The 17,553-nt window shown below is 45.0% G+C and overlaps 2 protein-coding genes across 6 annotated transcripts; both read right to left on the bottom strand.

The window, feature by feature from the left end:
* Positions 1 to 3,578: 3,578 nt before the first annotated feature.
* On the bottom strand, positions 3,579 to 10,580 carry ZMAT2 (zinc finger matrin-type 2). Of its 2 annotated transcripts, none has more exons than XM_060143784.1 (6): positions 10,444 to 10,580; positions 8,530 to 8,623; positions 7,189 to 7,312; positions 5,871 to 5,944; positions 5,277 to 5,422; positions 3,579 to 4,617 (listed from the first exon to the last, which is right to left on the bottom strand). In XM_060143784.1, exons 1-6 carry the CDS (start codon positions 10,480 to 10,482, stop codon positions 4,474 to 4,476), a joined length of 621 nt encoding a protein of 206 aa, XP_059999767.1. In that variant the 5' UTR covers positions 10,483 to 10,580; the 3' UTR covers positions 3,579 to 4,473. The 2 variants fall into 2 exon arrangements, with proteins under 2 accessions (XP_059999767.1, XP_059999768.1); XM_060143785.1 differs by lacking the exon at positions 10,444 to 10,580 and adding an exon at positions 8,954 to 9,017.
* HARS2 (histidyl-tRNA synthetase 2, mitochondrial) lies at positions 9,809 to 17,525 on the bottom strand. 4 transcript variants are annotated; one of them, XM_060143780.1, is made up of 13 exons: positions 17,244 to 17,525; positions 15,962 to 16,036; positions 15,440 to 15,559; positions 15,235 to 15,330; positions 14,415 to 14,540; positions 14,202 to 14,309; positions 13,844 to 13,942; positions 13,430 to 13,523; positions 12,975 to 13,102; positions 12,640 to 12,882; positions 12,366 to 12,482; positions 11,047 to 11,193; positions 9,809 to 10,630 (listed from the first exon to the last, which is right to left on the bottom strand). In XM_060143780.1, the coding sequence occupies exons 1-13, from the start codon at positions 17,460 to 17,462 to the stop codon at positions 10,571 to 10,573; spliced, it is 1,632 nt and encodes a 543-aa protein (XP_059999763.1). In that variant the 5' UTR covers positions 17,463 to 17,525; the 3' UTR covers positions 9,809 to 10,570. The 4 variants fall into 4 exon arrangements, with proteins under 4 accessions (XP_059999763.1, XP_059999765.1, XP_059999764.1 ...); XM_060143782.1 differs by having other exon boundaries at positions 11,106 to 11,193; XM_060143781.1 differs by having other exon boundaries at positions 15,962 to 16,115; positions 17,244 to 17,465.
* Positions 17,526 to 17,553: the final 28 nt, after the last annotated feature.

Raw genomic sequence — 17,553 nt, 5'->3', positions numbered from 1 at the left:
AACAATATGACTCAAACTGGAAGGGAGGAAAGGGAAAAATGGAATAAAATAATTGATCTTTATATAAGTAATAGGAGGGAGTCAAGATAGAGCTGACAAACGAAATAATACAGCCCACCTATGGAAAAGTTATTTGAGGACTTAGAAAAAATACAAGTATAACTGATAATTATTGGAACAAAAACACAAATATTACTTAACGTCAAAAGTAATTTTAAAAGTAAGTGGGTTTTACATTTTCATTTTTTTTTTTTGGCGGGGGTGGGGGGTAGGTTGTTTTTTAGCACTTCCTTACTTCCTGGAACTACTAGGTGAATCCAAAATGCTCTAGGCTCATCTCTGTATTTCCTGCCCCAGTCCTAGCACCAGCCATTTCTCCAACGAACCCTGGTTCCTAGTCGAATGGGAGCTGAACACCTGCTGGAAACCTGGTCGCTTTGGTGCTCTCGTCAGAGGAGGAGTCTCAAAATGCTTTCTCGAAGCGGGATCACTGGGAAAATGAAGAAAGCTGGTATTGCAAAAGGGATTAATGGGAAAATGAAGAAGGCCGGGACAGCAAAAGGGATTAATGGGAAAATGAAGAGGCTGGGACAGGGGCAAAAGGGCTGGTGAGCGCCCGCGGGTCTCGAACCACTCTTGGAAGGGTGGTTGAATCACAATGCAGTCGAAGGAACCGCTGAGCTATAGCCAGCCCGACTTCGGACTCTGGATTATATCCCCTTGGCTGTTGAGAAACAGGTGCGTCACAACAAACCAACCAAAGCAGATACGATCCAGGCTGATTTAGCGTGCTCCCCCACCCCCAGTCCAGACACTCTGAGAGTGCCCATCTGCCGACACACAACAGTGAGAAGGACCCAGGTCTCCCCTACCTCTCAGTGAGCTCTTCCGCAGTTGCTTCCGGGCTTATTCCCTCCTACCACGCGGCAGTCACCAGGTCCACCAGTCTCTGGACTTCTGGTCCAGCCTCTACGCTCTCCCGACAACCACACAGGGCCGCTCACTCTGTGGTCTAAACAACTTTCATAGTGCCTTGAGTCAGGAGAGTGGAATCTTTACAAGCTGCTAATTGTTACTTCAGGCGTTATCTTGGAACTTTGCAGCTAAACCCCACAGCTCCTCTCCCAGGTGTTATACAGTTCCCAGGTGTCATATAGTGTCACTCCTTCTGTTACTATTTTTAAAAAATTATTCTAAACTGCACAAAAACACCCTATTCCTTTCACGTATACTGTAAACAGCCACAATTCCTACTTTTCTCCAGTTAACCATGACTATGATTTCAGTGTGTACTCCTCCAGTTTTTTCCCTCAATCTACGTATTTAACTGTACACACAACAGAGTTTTGACTGGCAGGGGTGAAGGGTGGGCTTATTGGGGATTGGGTTGTTGGGTATTCTGTTACACTTAACAGAATGTCTTGGAGATCTTGTCAGTACATACACTAGATCTAATTCATATATATTGTAATGGCTGCATTATACTCAAGTATAAATGTACCGGTTTTATTTTAAATGTTTCACTGTTATAAACATAGCTGCAATAAACATCCTTGTATGCATATGTACACATAAGCAAGTCTGTTTTTAGGATACTTATATGAGTAGAATTGCTGAATTAAAGACTTCACATTTAAATTTTTGGAGGTTATGGGAGAGATGTGAGAGGCCCTGGGATGCCTGAAGTCACAAAATCTGAAGCCATACAGATCTTTCGTTCCCTAAATACTTTAACTGGCAATTCCACCAGAATGTAAAATCCATGACACTTGGAACCTTGTTGCCTTGTCCCAGAAGATACTACCAGGGCCTAGAACATGTTCAGCATCTCAGCACTCACCGAACGAACTCATGTAGGCCGGTCACAGGCATATGACTCAACCAGAATGCAAAATTTCCTTCGATTTTTAGAAAGACCGCAAACATCAATAAAGCTTCTCTTCCAGAGTTTGGAGTTCTCTAGGATTGCTCTGGGGTCCTAAATTTCCATCCCATCTCCTTCCTCCCCCCGCTTTTTTTAATTCACCAGCTTGAACCCCTCCAAATATCCATGACCTAGACAGAACCCCTCCAAATATCCATGACCTAGACAGAACCCCTCCAAATATCCATGACCTAGACCCCTTGGAAACTCAAACCACTTGCCAGTCCCAAGAGAATTTAGAGAAAATGGACTTCAGAATTGCTTTTTAGTAGAGATGACCAGAAGTCAGATTCCACCGGTACCAAAGAGGGAAATCGCTTGAAGCCAAGTTGAATTAGCTACCTGAAGAATGAACACTGAACCACGGAAGGAACTCAGCTCATTGTTACATTCTCTAGCCTGCCTTGACAGGGGGAACAAAAGGACCCAGTTGACTAGGGTAGATTCTTACCCAAGGACCTGTAGAACACATAATCCTGCCAAGGAAAGTACCAACTAATATGTCCGCAACTGGCCAACGAATATTGTATGAGAAATTTTGAGCCAGTCCTTGAACCAGTAGATAAAGACACATTCAGTGTTTCCATTGGCAAGATTCTGCATCAGAAATAAAATTAGGCAGGGAATTCCTGGTGGTCCAGTGGTTAGGACTCCGCTTTCACTGCTGAGGGCTCAGGTTTGATCCCTAGTCAGGGAACTAAGATCCCACAAGCCGCGCAGCACGCTGCCCCTCACCCCCGCCCAAAAAAAAAGAAAAGTCAGCAAAAGAGATGCCTAACAGCAAGGGAATTTTGCACAAAAGTCCAAAGGAGAGTATGGTGCTTTGGGGGACCCACAAGTGGTTCAGATGCTACATAAAGGTGTCCAAAGGGCTAGATAAGGCAGAAAATGTCAACAAGCCATATGGTAGCAGCCTTGTTAGCCCAAGCAGAGCCCACTTTTCAAGGAACAGAAGCAACTAAAGTTGTTACACAATTCACCTGTTTGAAGCTTGTGTAACTACCATTTGTTTTTTTACTTTAAGGAACTGACTTTTTTTTCCATCTGCATCCCTAGGGCCTAGCACAGTACCTGATGTAGGGAACATCAAAGTTGTTTTTGCTTTAGTTAGCCAGTCTGTACCATCTAATTCTCAAGTTAGACCCAACTTGAGGCAAGGCAGCTTCTCAATAGTTCTCAGTGGGGCTAGGGGGGGGAGGAATTATGCCCTGCCCCCCTCCAGGAACACAGACATCTTTCATTGTCATAACTTGGGGAGAAGGTGCTATTGGCAACTAGTGAGTAGAGGCTAGAGATTCTCTAGACACCCTACAATGCACAAGGGAGCCTCCACAACAAAGAATTACCCAGCCCAAAATGTCAACAGTGCAAACACCGAGTAACCCTGTGCTTAGCCTAACTGCAGAGAGTTAGGAAAACACTAAGTTTTCAACCCTGAGCTCTGCTGTTCCAGAAACAGAAGATCAAAGGAGGCTAAAATTACAGGAAAAGTTATATTCAAACTCCTCCAGACACAGATCACATCAGAGTAAAGTATAATTCGTGTTGAAGGCACCTAGAAAAAAAGTGACAGGGCTCAAATGAAGGGAGAAGAATAAGTATGGGGAAGAAAAAACAATACACAGGGAAGAATATGGGATGTTCCCACCAAATGTGAAATAGGCCCAGTCAATGCTATTTATTATACATGTTGAACAGCCTCTGAGACCCAAGGGCTCCCATATGAGGTTTTCTCCTTTTTCTTTTTTGCATCAAACAGGTTCTTCCAAGAGCCTGCTTACAAGGAAGACAAAAACAGAGTAATCCTCAATAAAATGAAACAAATAGGAAAAGCTGAACAGTTTACATATGAAGAACAAAGGTTAAAAAACTCACCAGACAAAAACCACACCAAACACTCATCCCATTTAATTTCCTGTTACATGCTCTGAGGAAGCTGAGAACACCAGGCCCCAAGGCAGCAATGCTCCTGAGGCTCTAGCTTAGGCTCCCTCTATGTGACAGTTTCATGCACACGCACACGCACATACCAATGACCCAGGCAGAAGTACACATGCATGCACAGGTGGCCGGAGAACCACGGGGCGGGACTGGGGGAGAATGGCAAAAGGAGGGGCCAGGCAAGGATATGCTATCAACTGGAAACTGGGGACCCAGAGAACCCTTCTGCTGTAGGCTAAGCAAGAGTAAAAATTAAAACAAAGGCAGAACACAGGGTAAATGTAGGATGCTCAGATGAGATGGACAGATGAAGAGGGAAAGATGCAAGGGGAGTTTCCGGAAAGCAGCCTCAGAAGAGGTGGTTTTTCTTTATTGGGAACTCAGATGATCAGACGTCCTCTGTCTCCAGTGAAATACTGAGGCTGAAGGAACATGCCACAGCACATTCCTTTGCATCCTGTGCTCTCTCCCAAGGTAGAGGGAAACCACAAACACCCACCCTCTAGCCCTCCCCACTGCCACTCTTAAGGACTTTCCCCAGTACCTCCCAAAAGATGACGCCCACACACACAAAGTTAGGCCTGGCAAAAAGCCAAGCATAAAAAGCCTCAGTAACTCTTCTTGGTGGAACCAAAGCCAGAGAAGCCCATCACAGCTGCCATCTCATCATCCTCCTCAAATGTCAAGTCCTCCTCAGCCCTCCTTTTCTTCTCCTTCTGTTTCTCTTTCTTGTAGGCTTTGGCCTTTTCCTCCTAGAAGGGAAATCACTCAGAATCAGTTCAGACTCGTGAGCCAAATGTTGAAAGAGATAGGTGAGCTTCCTTTCTATCTTTAGAATAAAATAATTAAAGACAAGTAAAATTTCAAGAGCAGAGGAAAAGCCACAGTAAAGATCATAAGGGACAAGAAAGAGAAGTTTTAGCCTGTGGAAAGCATTTCTCAATCCTACATCCCAGTTCATCTCTAGTTCTTAACAAGGTGATGGGAGTAAAGCCACATAATAGGAACTAACATTCTGGGGCATAGAGTACAAGCCAGGAACTGGTCTAAGTGCTTTATGTGTATTATATACTAAGATCTTGAATATGAGGAAACAGAGGCACAAAGAGGTTATATAACTTATCCAAGATTCACAGCCAGTATGTGAAGGAAACAGAACTCTGACCCAGTCAGCCTGGTTCCACGGGCCTGCTGGGGACTAGGTGCATTTAATTAATCACTCCTGTAGTTTAAAAAAAAAAAAAAAAAAGTATGGCCCAGAGAGTCCAGAAAAAAAGGATAGGTTTAGAGCCATTTCCTTCAGATTATGAGAGTCCCAAACAAGGGCAATAAATGTCCCCCTTAATGTACAGAAATTCAGGAGATACAACTCTCCTCTGGGGATGGAAGTGGAATGAGGAAGAGAGCCTACCTCTTCTCTGAGTTCCTTCATCCTTTCCTCAAAATCATAATCCTTCTGCTTCTCTTCCATCTTCTTCTTGTTGACTTCAAAACGTTTCTTCACCTGATCCAAAGTGGAACGTTCCACACGCATAGACATGCCCAGGTTTCGCTGATCTGGGTAGGGTCAACAGTGAAGAAGGTAAGGTTGTTAAGACATCCTAAGTCCCTCAAAAAGTCTTTTCCTGACATTAAAAAAAAAACAAAAAACAGACTCATAAAACACACAGTAAAAATAATTAGGGCTAAAAAAAATTTCCCTGGCAGCAGCCCCAGATAACAAGATATACGCAGCTTTCAATTACCCTTACTGAGCAGATGCACACCAGTAGGGACAGCTGGGCCCTGGAGAAGACCATGGTCTGGGCTTGTTGACAGCTTAGAACAGATACTCACCTCATGGACCCCAGAAACATTAAATAATGAAGTAAAGAATGACCTATGCTGAAGCAACTAGAGAATTCCCCAGACACTGAAAAAGAGGCCCAATAGTAACTACCCTTTCCCGCACCCCACCTCCAAAACTCAAATCCAGCCCCAATCACAAACTACCTCCAAGTCTTACGTTTCTTTCCATTAATGTGATCCAGGAAGTTGATGGAGTCTTTCACCACACAGTCACAGACATTGCAATAGTATCTAGAAAACAGAAAGAAATAGCATTATGGTCACATCTGGTTGTAAGGATTTTACCGTTTTCAACCAAAAAACTCATTATTTTTAGGTAAAATTTCTTTTTAGAAGCAGCATTCTCATTTCCACAAAGCCTTGGCTCTTGGAAGAGTGCGGCTGCCAACTTCCAAGATGGCCCCCACAATGATCCCACACTCCTGGTATTCCTACCCTATATAGGCCCTTCCCAATTTGCACAAGCGTTAGTCTGTGTGATCAATAGAATGTATCAAAGGTGATTCTATGTCACTTCCAAGATTAGGTTATAAAAAAACATGGATTCTGTCTTAGTCTGTTCACGAGGATCACGTGCCCTGGGGAAGTCACTTGCTTTGTTGTGAGCAGCACTATGGAGCGGCCCATGGAGCATAGAACTGAGGCCTCCAAACCACAGCCACGTGACAGAGCTTGGAAGCAGATCCTCCAGCCCCACTTATACCTCAGATGAATGCAGACGCAGCAGACACCTTGATGACAGCTTTGTGAGAGACACTGAGCCAGAACCACCTAGGTAAACCTTTCCCAGGTTACTTCCCCACAGATACTGTGAGCTATCCATTGTTTTATGCTGCTAAATACTGGGTTAATGTATTAATTTAAATAGCAATAGATAACTAACACAAAGAGGAAGGACAACAGTGGATTTACTCAGAGAAGCAGCTCAGAAAAGTGTCACTCATTGTTATCTGTGTTATGCTCCTGCTGGAAAACCTAACTGGACAGAGAGGTAGTGGTGAGCAAAAAGATGACGAGTTCTTGTGGGACCCTTCTTCCTAAAGGTTATAGCCTTGGTCTAGGAGGAAGGTGCACAACCAGGAAATCCATAACAGCTACAACCTTTGCAGCCAGTCTGGAACCTCAACCCCCTTTATTCACCATCAACAGCTCCTGGGCTCCATTCTAGCTTCACCTAATTTCTCGCCTAGAAATCTCCTCAGTAGTCCTTTTGTTCATTTCTTCCTCTGGCAGGAGAACAAATAATCCCTTTTAAGATATTAAGAAGTAGTTACAGTGCTAATATGAAGACGCCTACAGAGTGACCCCTCTTAGAGACACTATTATGTTAACTTGAGACCTTGGAGGACAATGGATGGAATTACAGGAAACAAGGTTGTTATTCTAAGGCCAGGTACCCTGCTCAACACTTCCTAAAACCAACGCAGTTTATTAGACTTACTCCTGGCTGCAGAGAAAGATGAAAAGCCACTCACCCTCCCATCTCAGACTGTGGGGTGGTCTTGGTAATGACGATTGTCTTCCCAAGTTTGGATTCCAGGTCCACCTTGTAGTCCCTATGCCGGAGAAGCTCTCGCTTGACTGGCTGCACTGGTTTTCCTGAAATATAATGGGGAAGGAAGTCCCTTCATTATTAGAGTTCCTTAACCAGAAAGAAAAAGAAACGCGTGAAATCCAAAATCCTGAGGTTTACTTTCATGTCTTTTTGAAACCTGAAGCAAGGGACACAACAGTCACTTCTAGCAGCAGCTAAGGAGAAGCTCAACACAGAAAAAATGACAAGCAATCCCTAACTCTCTACATCTTTCCTCCACTTCAAATCCAACGAGTCTAAAAGCAATGTGTTTTTTGTTGTTCTTGTTTTTGCGATATGCGGGCCTGTCACTGTTGTGGCCTCTCCCGTTGTGGAGCACAGGCTCTGGACGCGCAGGCTCAGCGGCCATGGCTCACGGGCCCAGCCGCTCCGCGGCATGTGGGATCCTCCCAGACCGGGGCACGAACCCGTGTCCCCTGCATTGGCAGGCGGACTCTCAACCACTGCGCCACCAGGGAAGCCCCTAAAAGCAATATTTTTTATTCATTAATTAACTGAATTGAAGGGAGGAGCTCTGAATTTTCACAAAAAGCAACCTTTTAAAAGAAGAATAAGACCACTCAATAGTGCTTTCAAACAGATATCCCAAGCATAAAACAGAAAGGAATCTTCTGAGAGCTGGGAAAACTTTTAAAGGGGACCAACGTTTAGGAAATATCTGTTATATGTCAAGTACTATTGTACAAGTTACATAAAAACCAAAAGTTAGATTATGCAACGTGGTGTAGAAGTAAAGCAGAAGAAAAATGTACAGTTTGAAAACAGATGAGAAAATAAGACGTTTCTTTTTATACAGTGGAATCTCTAGGAGAGAAGCACCAACTCCCTGACATAGTATAACGCACAGAGAACAGCACTAAGCGCTAGGTTAAACAATACCATGTTCCCTGTTGCTCTTCAAAAGCAATAACACAAAGCAGCAAAATACTCCTTCTCCTGTCACTAGTAAGGATCCCACTCTCTTCTCTGTACTTGAGGAAAGTACGAAATGAGCCAAACAAAGGTAAGGCAAGGAAGCAGAATCACAGAGCTGGAAAGCACCTCAAAAGCACTTCAGTCCATCTCCTCGCTCTCATACCTGAAGAAACTGAGGACCAGGGAGGCAATGCTCTGCCAAAGGTTACACAAGAAATGAGGACAGCGCATTTCAACTCCCCACCCACTCTCCAACCATTGCATCGCCTCTATAATACACTTAGCACTTGATGGAGAAGGCACCCACCATCCTTCTTTTCTCTCTCTTCCGTGAGCCTCTTCTCGGCGAGCTTCTCATATTCATCTTTGTCCCACTTTCGGCGAAAGTCCAAGTTTTTTGTCTGGGGGGAGGAAAAAGCGCTTGAGATTCGTCGCTAATCGTGTCCGACTCCTGGAAAAACGGAAGCGCGTCCTCGCTGCCAAGGCGGCCCCGGGACCTGGGGAAAGCGAAGCCTCTCCGGACAGCACCAGGAGGCTGAGGTTGCCTCAGGACCCCAACCAGAGCCCTCCCCGATTCCGCTGACCCTGTGCCAGGGCCTTACGAAGAAGCTCTTGAACTGGGGCCATTAGATTGCGAGGAGGTCTCGGGAAGTCAATCGGGTGCAGAATACTCGGCGCCGAGAAGCCACCCCCGACCCCCCACCCCAAGCCTCCTCACACACAACACCTACCCCACTGCCCGACGCCATCTTCACTTCGAAGTGAATGGGAAGCCGGAAAATGCCGTAAAAAGCGGCCTTGAGCCGTAAAGCAAGCTTGCCTCCAATAAGCTTAGACTCTCGTGTTCTAAACGAGCTAAGCACTGGAGGGCTTCTAAAACAGGATTGTCGGCCCCGCCCCCGCGCCAAAGAAATAGCGCATGCGCAAGGAAAGTTTGAAGCAACACGGAAGTAAGGGCGCCTGGAAACGTTTTTGCCGTGGCTTTCAAAACAAGCGTAGATTCAACTTGTCTTTTTAACCAAAGAGGAAAATGAGATTCGGATCAGTGCTCTCTGATCTAATCTAATCAACCTGCGTGCACTGCCAAGAATTTCCAAACCTTCTTTAAGGCTGAAGCGCCGTTATAGGGGCTCTAGATGCACTAAAAATATGGCCCCAAGAGCGCTGAACTGTTTGTAAAGGCTGCAGCCTTTCCAACGCACATATGCAAAGCGCTTTTTGCGGCTTGTCTCTTTATCTTGAAGCAATGCTATCAAACTTTGGTTAACTCATTTTTCCTTCAGCTGAGAAACAGTCATTCAATCTATAGTGCACAGTTTAATCAACATGATGGGACTTGGGAAGGTCGGTCATCAACAACACTCTAGGGTGAAGAACTCTAGCAGATATCTCACTATACATTGATTTAGTGACGTGACTGTATCTCCAAGTTGGGGGGAAGGGGAACTGTGGCTGCTCCCTTCACTGAATACAGAAACATCACCCCAAGGAGGTTACTCCTAGCTCACAGAATCCTCCAGTGTACACTCAAGCGTTTTCCATGGCCTATGCAAACCAATCCCTTGGTAACAAATTATCCAAACTACTATATTTAATATTTTATTTAATATATTATACAACCACTTCTAGAACAGGCACCTCCATGGCAGGACATGGAAGTCAGAGCAGTGATTCTGGCACAGGTAATGGTCTCCAAAATCTCAAAAGATCAGATCTCAATCTTGTCAGGTCACTTATTAAGTTCAACATTCAAGATTATTAAACAGACAGCCTCACCCTGCTATTATTAACAATGGATGGGCTAGAGAGATGCCACATCAATATGGGCACTGCTATGCCCTTGGGATAGCATCTCTGTCCTCAAACAAAACAGAAGACAGTCATTGCCCAACTCTTTGCTGTCTCCCAAAAACTACCTGGACAGGCCAAGGGCAGGTTATGGACAAACTTCCCAGAAACTGGCTCAGAAGCCAGAGCAGAAGGCTAAGTATTTGACTTTTGATCTCAATGGTCAGAATCCTCTCAACCTGAGGTGACTTTCCCAGAGATTTGCTCATAGCAACCATCTCAGCACCTGTTGGCAGCACTCAGTGGCATTTCAAACCTGCCATCTGCCTCGGATGTTAGAGCATGTCTCTGTCACGTACCAGCCATCTGCGCCCATGCAGAATAGCTGCTCACACTAGCCCAGGAGTCCTCAGGGCCTTCTACAGTTCTGCACCCAGGAAGGATGAAGGATGCAGAGGCACTTGTCACCCATCCTGGCCAGCAGTTATGAAGTCCCTCAGGAAGTCAGTCCTAGATGAAACCTTTTCTACAAAGAGCAGCAGATGGCATTCAGGCAAGGATCAAGACTCAGACAGTCGCTTCTGAATTTCAGCCACAAGATTTTCCCGTGTAATGGCCACCTGAAACATAACAGAACTCTCATGTGACAAACTAGAGAGTGATACTAGTTCCTTAGCCACTACTTTTCTGGATTCATTTAACTGTGCAACTGCTCCCACTACTTATGCAACCAGTAGGGAGGAGTATGTGCTTCAACCTGACCTGGAGAATGTATGTCCTCAAGACTAAAGGGATTCAAACACCTGATTTATGTCTATTTTGTTGATAAGTCTTGAAATACCCATAGAGATTTCGTTTGTCCTTTTGCCCACCCAACCAATCATCGGCTATAATGGTTGCCTAGGGTGGGTGCTCATTCATCTCTATCACGATTAACCCTGGAGATATTTTCTCAGCCAAAAGATATATATTTCTTAAAGGATCTAAGAAAAGTAGAAACACTTGGTCCCTCCTATTTCTGCCTGCCCCCACTCACCTCCTCCCTGTTGGCCACTGAACGAAGCTTGATGACCCCTTCCTTCAGTTCTTGCTCACCAATAATGACCACCAGTGGGATGCCCGTGTTCTCACAGTAGTGCAGTTGAGTTAGTAGTTTAGGGTTGTTCTTATACATCAGCTCTGCCTGAAAAGGGTGAAGAAAGAATAGGGGACTTAGGGACTTCCCTGGTGGCACAGTGGTTAAGAATCCGCCTGCCAATGCAGGGGACATGGGTTCGAGCCCTGGTCCGGAAAGATCCCACATGCCGCGGAGCAACTAAGCTCATGCGCCACAACTACTGATCCTGCACTCTAGAGCCCGTGAGCCACAACTACTGAGCCCATGTACCACAACTACTTACTGAAGCCCGCACGCCTAGAGCCTGTGCTCCGCAACAAGAGAAGCCACTGCAATGAGAAGCCCACGCACCGCAAAGTAGCCCCCACTCGCCGCAACTAGAGAAAGCCTGCGCGCAGCAACGAAGACCCAATGCAGCCAAAAAATAATTAATTAATTTTCAAAAAAAGAATAGGGGACTTAGAAGTGACCATACCGAAGCAACCTAAGTGTCCATCAACGGATGAATGGATAAAGAAGATGTGGCACATATATACAATGGAATATTAGCCATAAAAAGAAACGAAATTGAGTTATTTGTGGTGAGGTAGATGGACCTAGAGATTGTCATACAGAGTGAAGTATGTCAGAAAGAGAAAAATAAATACCGTATGCTAACACATATATATGGAATCTAAAAAAGAAAAAAAAATGATTTTGAAGAACCTAGGGGCAGGAAAGGAATAAAGATGCAGACATAGAGAATGGACTTGAGGACACGGGTAGGGGGAAGGGTAAGCTGGGACGAAGTGAGAGAGTGGCATGGACTTATATATACTACCAAAAGTAAAATAGATAGCTAGTGGGAAGCAGCCACATAGCACAGGGAGATCAGCTCGGTGCTTTGCGTCCACCTAGAGGGGTGGGATAGGGAGGGTGGGAAGGAGACGCAAGAGGGAGGACATATGGGGATATATGTATATGTATAGCTGGTTCATTTTGTTATAAAGCAGAAACTAACACACCATTGTAAAGCAATTATACTCCAATAAAGATGTTAAAAAAAAAACTGACCATACCACTCAAACCCCAGGAGCAGGCATATCCAAATAAGTAAGTAGCTCACCCTCATACCCTATGAAGACACACTAGTGAAGACTAGAAAGATCTTGAGTTCCACCTTAGGCATAAGGTAGAAGTGGGCCTGGTGCATGAATTCCACATATAGCTAGATGTTTTGGATATTAGCTCCATTATACCTTGATCCCAGCATCCCAAAGCTCTGCAATTAGCTTCAGCCGTTCTTGGAGAAAGTTCTTCTGTGGTGTGGCCACAAACACTTGGGTCTCTGTGGTCCGTATCTTCTCACCAAAAGTCTAGTAAAAGAGAGAGAGAAGGTAAAACTAATAAAAACTTCCTTTGCACCAATAATTCAAAACAAAACAATCATCAGAAAAACAGTCCAACTGCACTTCCAGAAACATGAGAGTTTTTAAGGTCTGCAGCCCTACTCTAACCCTACCGAGGACCTACCTTCATCCTCCGCTCCACAATGGAGAAGATCCGCTCCACCCCAATGCTGAGCCCCACACATGGCACGTTGTGGCCTTTGGGGTCAAACATGCCCACCAGCCCATCATAGCGCCCACCAGCAGCCACACTGCCCACATTCAGTGGCTCCTCCTCAGCATGAGCTGGGGTCTGTAGCAGCACCGCTTCATAGATCACTCCTGTATAGTAGTCCAGGCCCCGAGCCAGGCTCAGGTCAAAGGAGATCTGTGGGAACAAGGTTATAGTCAGTCTTAGACAAGACTCAGGACCCTGAGAGCCCTAGACACAGCAGGAGGTGCACTCCCTACCCAGCTTACCTTTTCAGCAATTCCAAATAAAGTCAGATATTCAAATAGCAGCTTCAGGTCTCCCAAGCCCTCTAGGGCCTGCTTGTTCTGGGATAGTCTGGGATCCTGGAACATTTGTTTCACCAAGGACACCCCTCCTGGGGAGACATGTGGGGAGAAATAATGTCTGTGTTATACACCCAGATGTGTTTCATCCAAATTTATCCCTAATATGCTCCAGCTAGTCCTCCTCATTTCCTTTAAAAAAAAGATCCTGATCACATATGACCAGATTCTCCTCTTCTGCCTCCATCTTTGACACCTAAAGACATAACTGGTTACAGTAAGTAAAAAGGTTATTAAATTAAAACCAGGCTCTGGAACTTAGCACATTTATAAAAAGGAGCTGTTTCAGACGTAGAAGTTATACACTTATCACCCTCACTCTGGTTCTATCATGTACCTCTGAAAACACTGATTCTTACCATGACATTGGACGTAATCCCAAATTCGATCAGCTACTTCAGCAGCCAGGCCTTTCTTTGCCACCATCTCATGTCTCACATCTTTCCAAGACATCTGCACAAACACCCAAACATTAGCCTAGCCCCAAGATCCTTCTTTCTCTTAATGGAAAAGGACATCTCATTTCATTCATTATGTATGTCACGAGTAGCTAACACTCTACTCAGCAAAGTCAGAGGCAGCTTAGGAAATCCAGCCATAATCTCCACTGCACAGCAAAACTCAGGTCTCGTTTCAGAATGTCTCCTTACCTTCCTCCCAGAAATAGCTCACTTCCAGCCACCATCTCCTTATTTTCCTCTAAAGGTATATATAGATTTGAAGGCAGGGCAGAAACTCTGATAGGATCTACTGAAGCATGTTTTCTTTGTTACCTTGTCTAGTTTGTCTACCGAGGAGCAGATGGCATGGAACTTGCTTTCAGGAACACCACAGACGGCAAATATCCCATCCAAAATCCGCCGGTCATTGACCTGTGAACTCAATGGAAGTGACCCAAGTGGTTTATGAATGACCTCTCCCTCAAAACAATGGCAGTCCCTACTTGCCTGACTCATAAAAGGGATAGTAAGGAAATTCCACAGGGTGACTATATAGATATAGATATAAAATGCAACACCTGTACTAAGAAAGTCCTAGAGCTACAGGCTTAATGGCTGGGGTCACCTATGTTTTCAAACAGCATTAGGCCAAATCCAGACTTCTCTCCTCAGTCCTCAGCTCTGGCCTCACCTTAATGAGAAAATCCCCCAGCTGCAACCCACTAAGGATTTCACACATGATCTTCAAACACTCTGCATCAGGGATCATAGGGTCAAACTGACCAGCAATGTCGAAGTCCTACAGCAAAGAAAAAGACGGGCGAAAAAAAATTAGTGAGCAGCCAGTTCCTAGGTTGTGGTCCCCAGAACTATCAAACCACGCTGCCTCCATCAGGTCACTTACACACTGGCAGAACTCCCTGTAGCGGCCTTGGGCTATGGTTGGGCTCTCCCGACGCCACACTTTTCCAACATGATAGCGTTTCATCTTCTTCACTTTATTCATGGCCAGATAACGAGCAAAAGGGACCTCACATAAATAGGTTAAGGAGGAAGAATACTACATCCAGAGCTTAGCCCCAGTGGAAAGACATTAGGGAGGACTGGGCCTCTATCAACTGGATCTCATCCACTAGGATTAGAACAAGGACTTTCTCTGCCTCCTTTCCCACTATCACCAAGGCACAGCAATCAATAAACACTGAATAGTGTCAAATGAAGGAATCCCTGCAAGTCTGGTAGAAAGCAGGGGAAGCAGAGATAGAAATGATCCAAGAACTTCAAGTCTGGGCCATTCCCTCCCATTCAGATCAAGTCTCAACTGTCTCAGAAGAGTCAAGCTTCAGAACCTGGATTTGCCTACAACTTCTATATCAATGTTTCTTCAAGTGTTCAAGGACCACTTGCATCTTAATTATCCAGGTATCTATTTAAAATGCAGATTTCTGAACACCACTCCAGCTACAGAATTAAGAAAATCTGGGGCTAGAGGTCAAGAATCAGTATTTTTGCAAGCTTCCTCAAGGGAGTCTGACACACTATAAACTTAAATGACAGAGCTCCAGGCCAGGCTCTGCTGGCAGAATTGCCTTCTGGAAGAAACTTGAAGTAAAGGCTGCTGCCAATGAACCTATAGGGTCCCAGAGTCACTCCTGTCCCGTTATCAGAGAATGACCTCTGGGTTTGGAAAGAGGTAAGTCAGGCTGCCGTACTTAGAAGGATACAGTAAGGTCATAGCGCAAGGACAATAGCTCTCCACCCTGATCCTTCAGATCATAGATGAGCCCAGAGTCCTCTCCATACTTCTCAGTAAGCATTTCCTGCAGGGGTCAAACAGAAAGTGCCACGGTTAAAAGGAGGACTCCAGAACATAGGCTAGAAGCCCTTTGGGAAAGAAATGGGGTTCCTGCATTTTTTTTCTCCTCTTACCTTTAGCTCAAATGCCGGGGTATCCAACCCCTTTGCTCCATGACGTTTAAAGCAGCTAACAACCATATCAAGAATTTTCTCCCTCACGACCATCTGCTCGGGACTAAGATCTCTGGTGCCCTAGAAACCAAAAGGAGCCAGAGTGAAAACAAAGACAAAGACAAGTCCATTTAAGACAAAGAGTTAAACTATATCTATAATCTAAGGTCTGGAGTTGAAATCTCTTTGAGTTCAGACGACTATGAGCCCCACCCAGTATCTCAAGAATAGTGAAGAATTAGTGAAATAGTGAAAAATTAAAAATAGGGAATACCCTGGGGGTCCTGTGGTTAGGACTCTGCGCTTTTACTGCCAAGGGCCTGGGTTCAACCCCTGGTCGGGGAACTAAGATCCCGCAAGCCATGCAGCACAGCCAAAACAAACAAACAAACAAAAACAAAAACATTAAAAGTGGTCAGGAAGAGAAGCACAGGGCAGAACTCCAAGGCACTCTAACAGACAGGGTGGGGCAAAGGGCATTACCTTTGGGGTCTTGATAATAAAATTTGATTTCTCTTGATGTGGTTTCAGTTGGGTTGCTAACGCTGCCTCCGCAACCTGGCAGAAGAAATGTGAGATATGGCTCCTCTCAATACTGGCCAAACGTGTGGTATCTCTGGCCCTGTGTACCACCAACCTGAAAATATTTTTGGCCCTGAGCAACAGGAAGTCTGAACACTATCTAATCTATCCCAATCTCAGCCCACTTCCAAAAACCCAGTTGTATCTGCAACATATATGTAATACATATGGGATCAGATGTTTACCATACAAGCTTCCTCACTATAATTGGAGTTTTTAAAAGTATGAAAAACTTTAACCAGCAAAAAACAAGGAAGGCACAAAGCAACCCAAGACTACCACCACTAACCATATAGGAGTAGGGATTAGTAGGATCTCCAGTCCTCAGTTCCTACTCAAAGAGCAAAAACTAAGAATTGTTAATAAGGTAGTAATAGTCATTAGGTTTGGAGATAGGGAAAAAGTAACTGGAAGACAGAAGAGAAACAGCCCAAGAACACAGAACATGCCTGTGGAATGAAAAGGAATGGATTTCCTGATTGAAAAAAAAAAAAAAGCCGGCTGGTAGGATGCTGTGACTGCAAATAACAAAAGATCTGAGCTCTGTTGTTCATGATAGCACAAAGCATCTACTAGGAACACAAAAGTGTCATTCCCAAGGTAAAACAGAATCTGTGATTTTGATTATCCCCAGCAGGCTGTATGCCCTTCCAGAAATATAGAGCGTGTAGTAGTTCATACTTTGGCAGATTCTGTGCTCCAAAGGACAGCAGTTGAAGCCCACAACCCCTCCTAAGGATCCATAATCTCTGAAAACTAAAAATTTTGAGGTAAATTCTAATGTGAACTCACTCTACTTATGGCCGTTAGTCATCTCACTTAGTGGGAATATTCATATATTTTGCTTAAAAAAATTTAAATGTGTTTGATCCCAAAAGGTTCAGATAAGGGACTGTGGACCTATATTAAAATGCTCCCTTACTATGTAGCCATAGATAAGTCATTTAACCTTGGAGCCTCCGTTTCTTCAACTGTAAAACGGAAATAATAACCCCAACATCTCAAGATTGCTATGATGATTAAATGACAAAGCATCCTAAAAGGCCTTAGCTCTGTGTCGGTACATGGTGGGCACTCAATAAAAAACCGACTGTTAATACTGCGGGAGTACAGGCCGCGAGTCTATGCTTTCAGACCTGGAGAGCCTGCCCCGACAGACCAGAGCTATCTCAGTCTGGCTCACCTGGCTATGAGAATGGACTGCCCTGATGCATACAGCACCGGGCGGTCGCCGGAGCTGGCCAAACAGCACAGCCCAGGCCCTCCCATGTAGGAGTCCGAGCTGGGGCATCGTGCAGCAGGAGGCAGGATTTCCGGAACACGAGGCAAAGGACCTAGGAAAGAGGCAGATAGGACCCCAGGAAGGGTATAGGGCGCTGTAGAGGCGAAGCCGGAGCACCATAGAAGAGGTGAGCGTTTCTACACCTCCTGAATTCCGGAGGGTTGCTCCAGCCCTCTCAGGCTCCCGCCCAGTTCCCGCACTTCCGGTAGGA

The sequence above is a fragment of the Lagenorhynchus albirostris genome, chromosome 3, assembly GCF_949774975.1.
Source record: "Lagenorhynchus albirostris chromosome 3, mLagAlb1.1, whole genome shotgun sequence".
In the NCBI taxonomy this organism is placed as follows: Eukaryota; Metazoa; Chordata; class Mammalia; order Artiodactyla; family Delphinidae; genus Lagenorhynchus; species Lagenorhynchus albirostris.
This window is presented reverse-complemented; position numbering and strand designations above follow the sequence as displayed.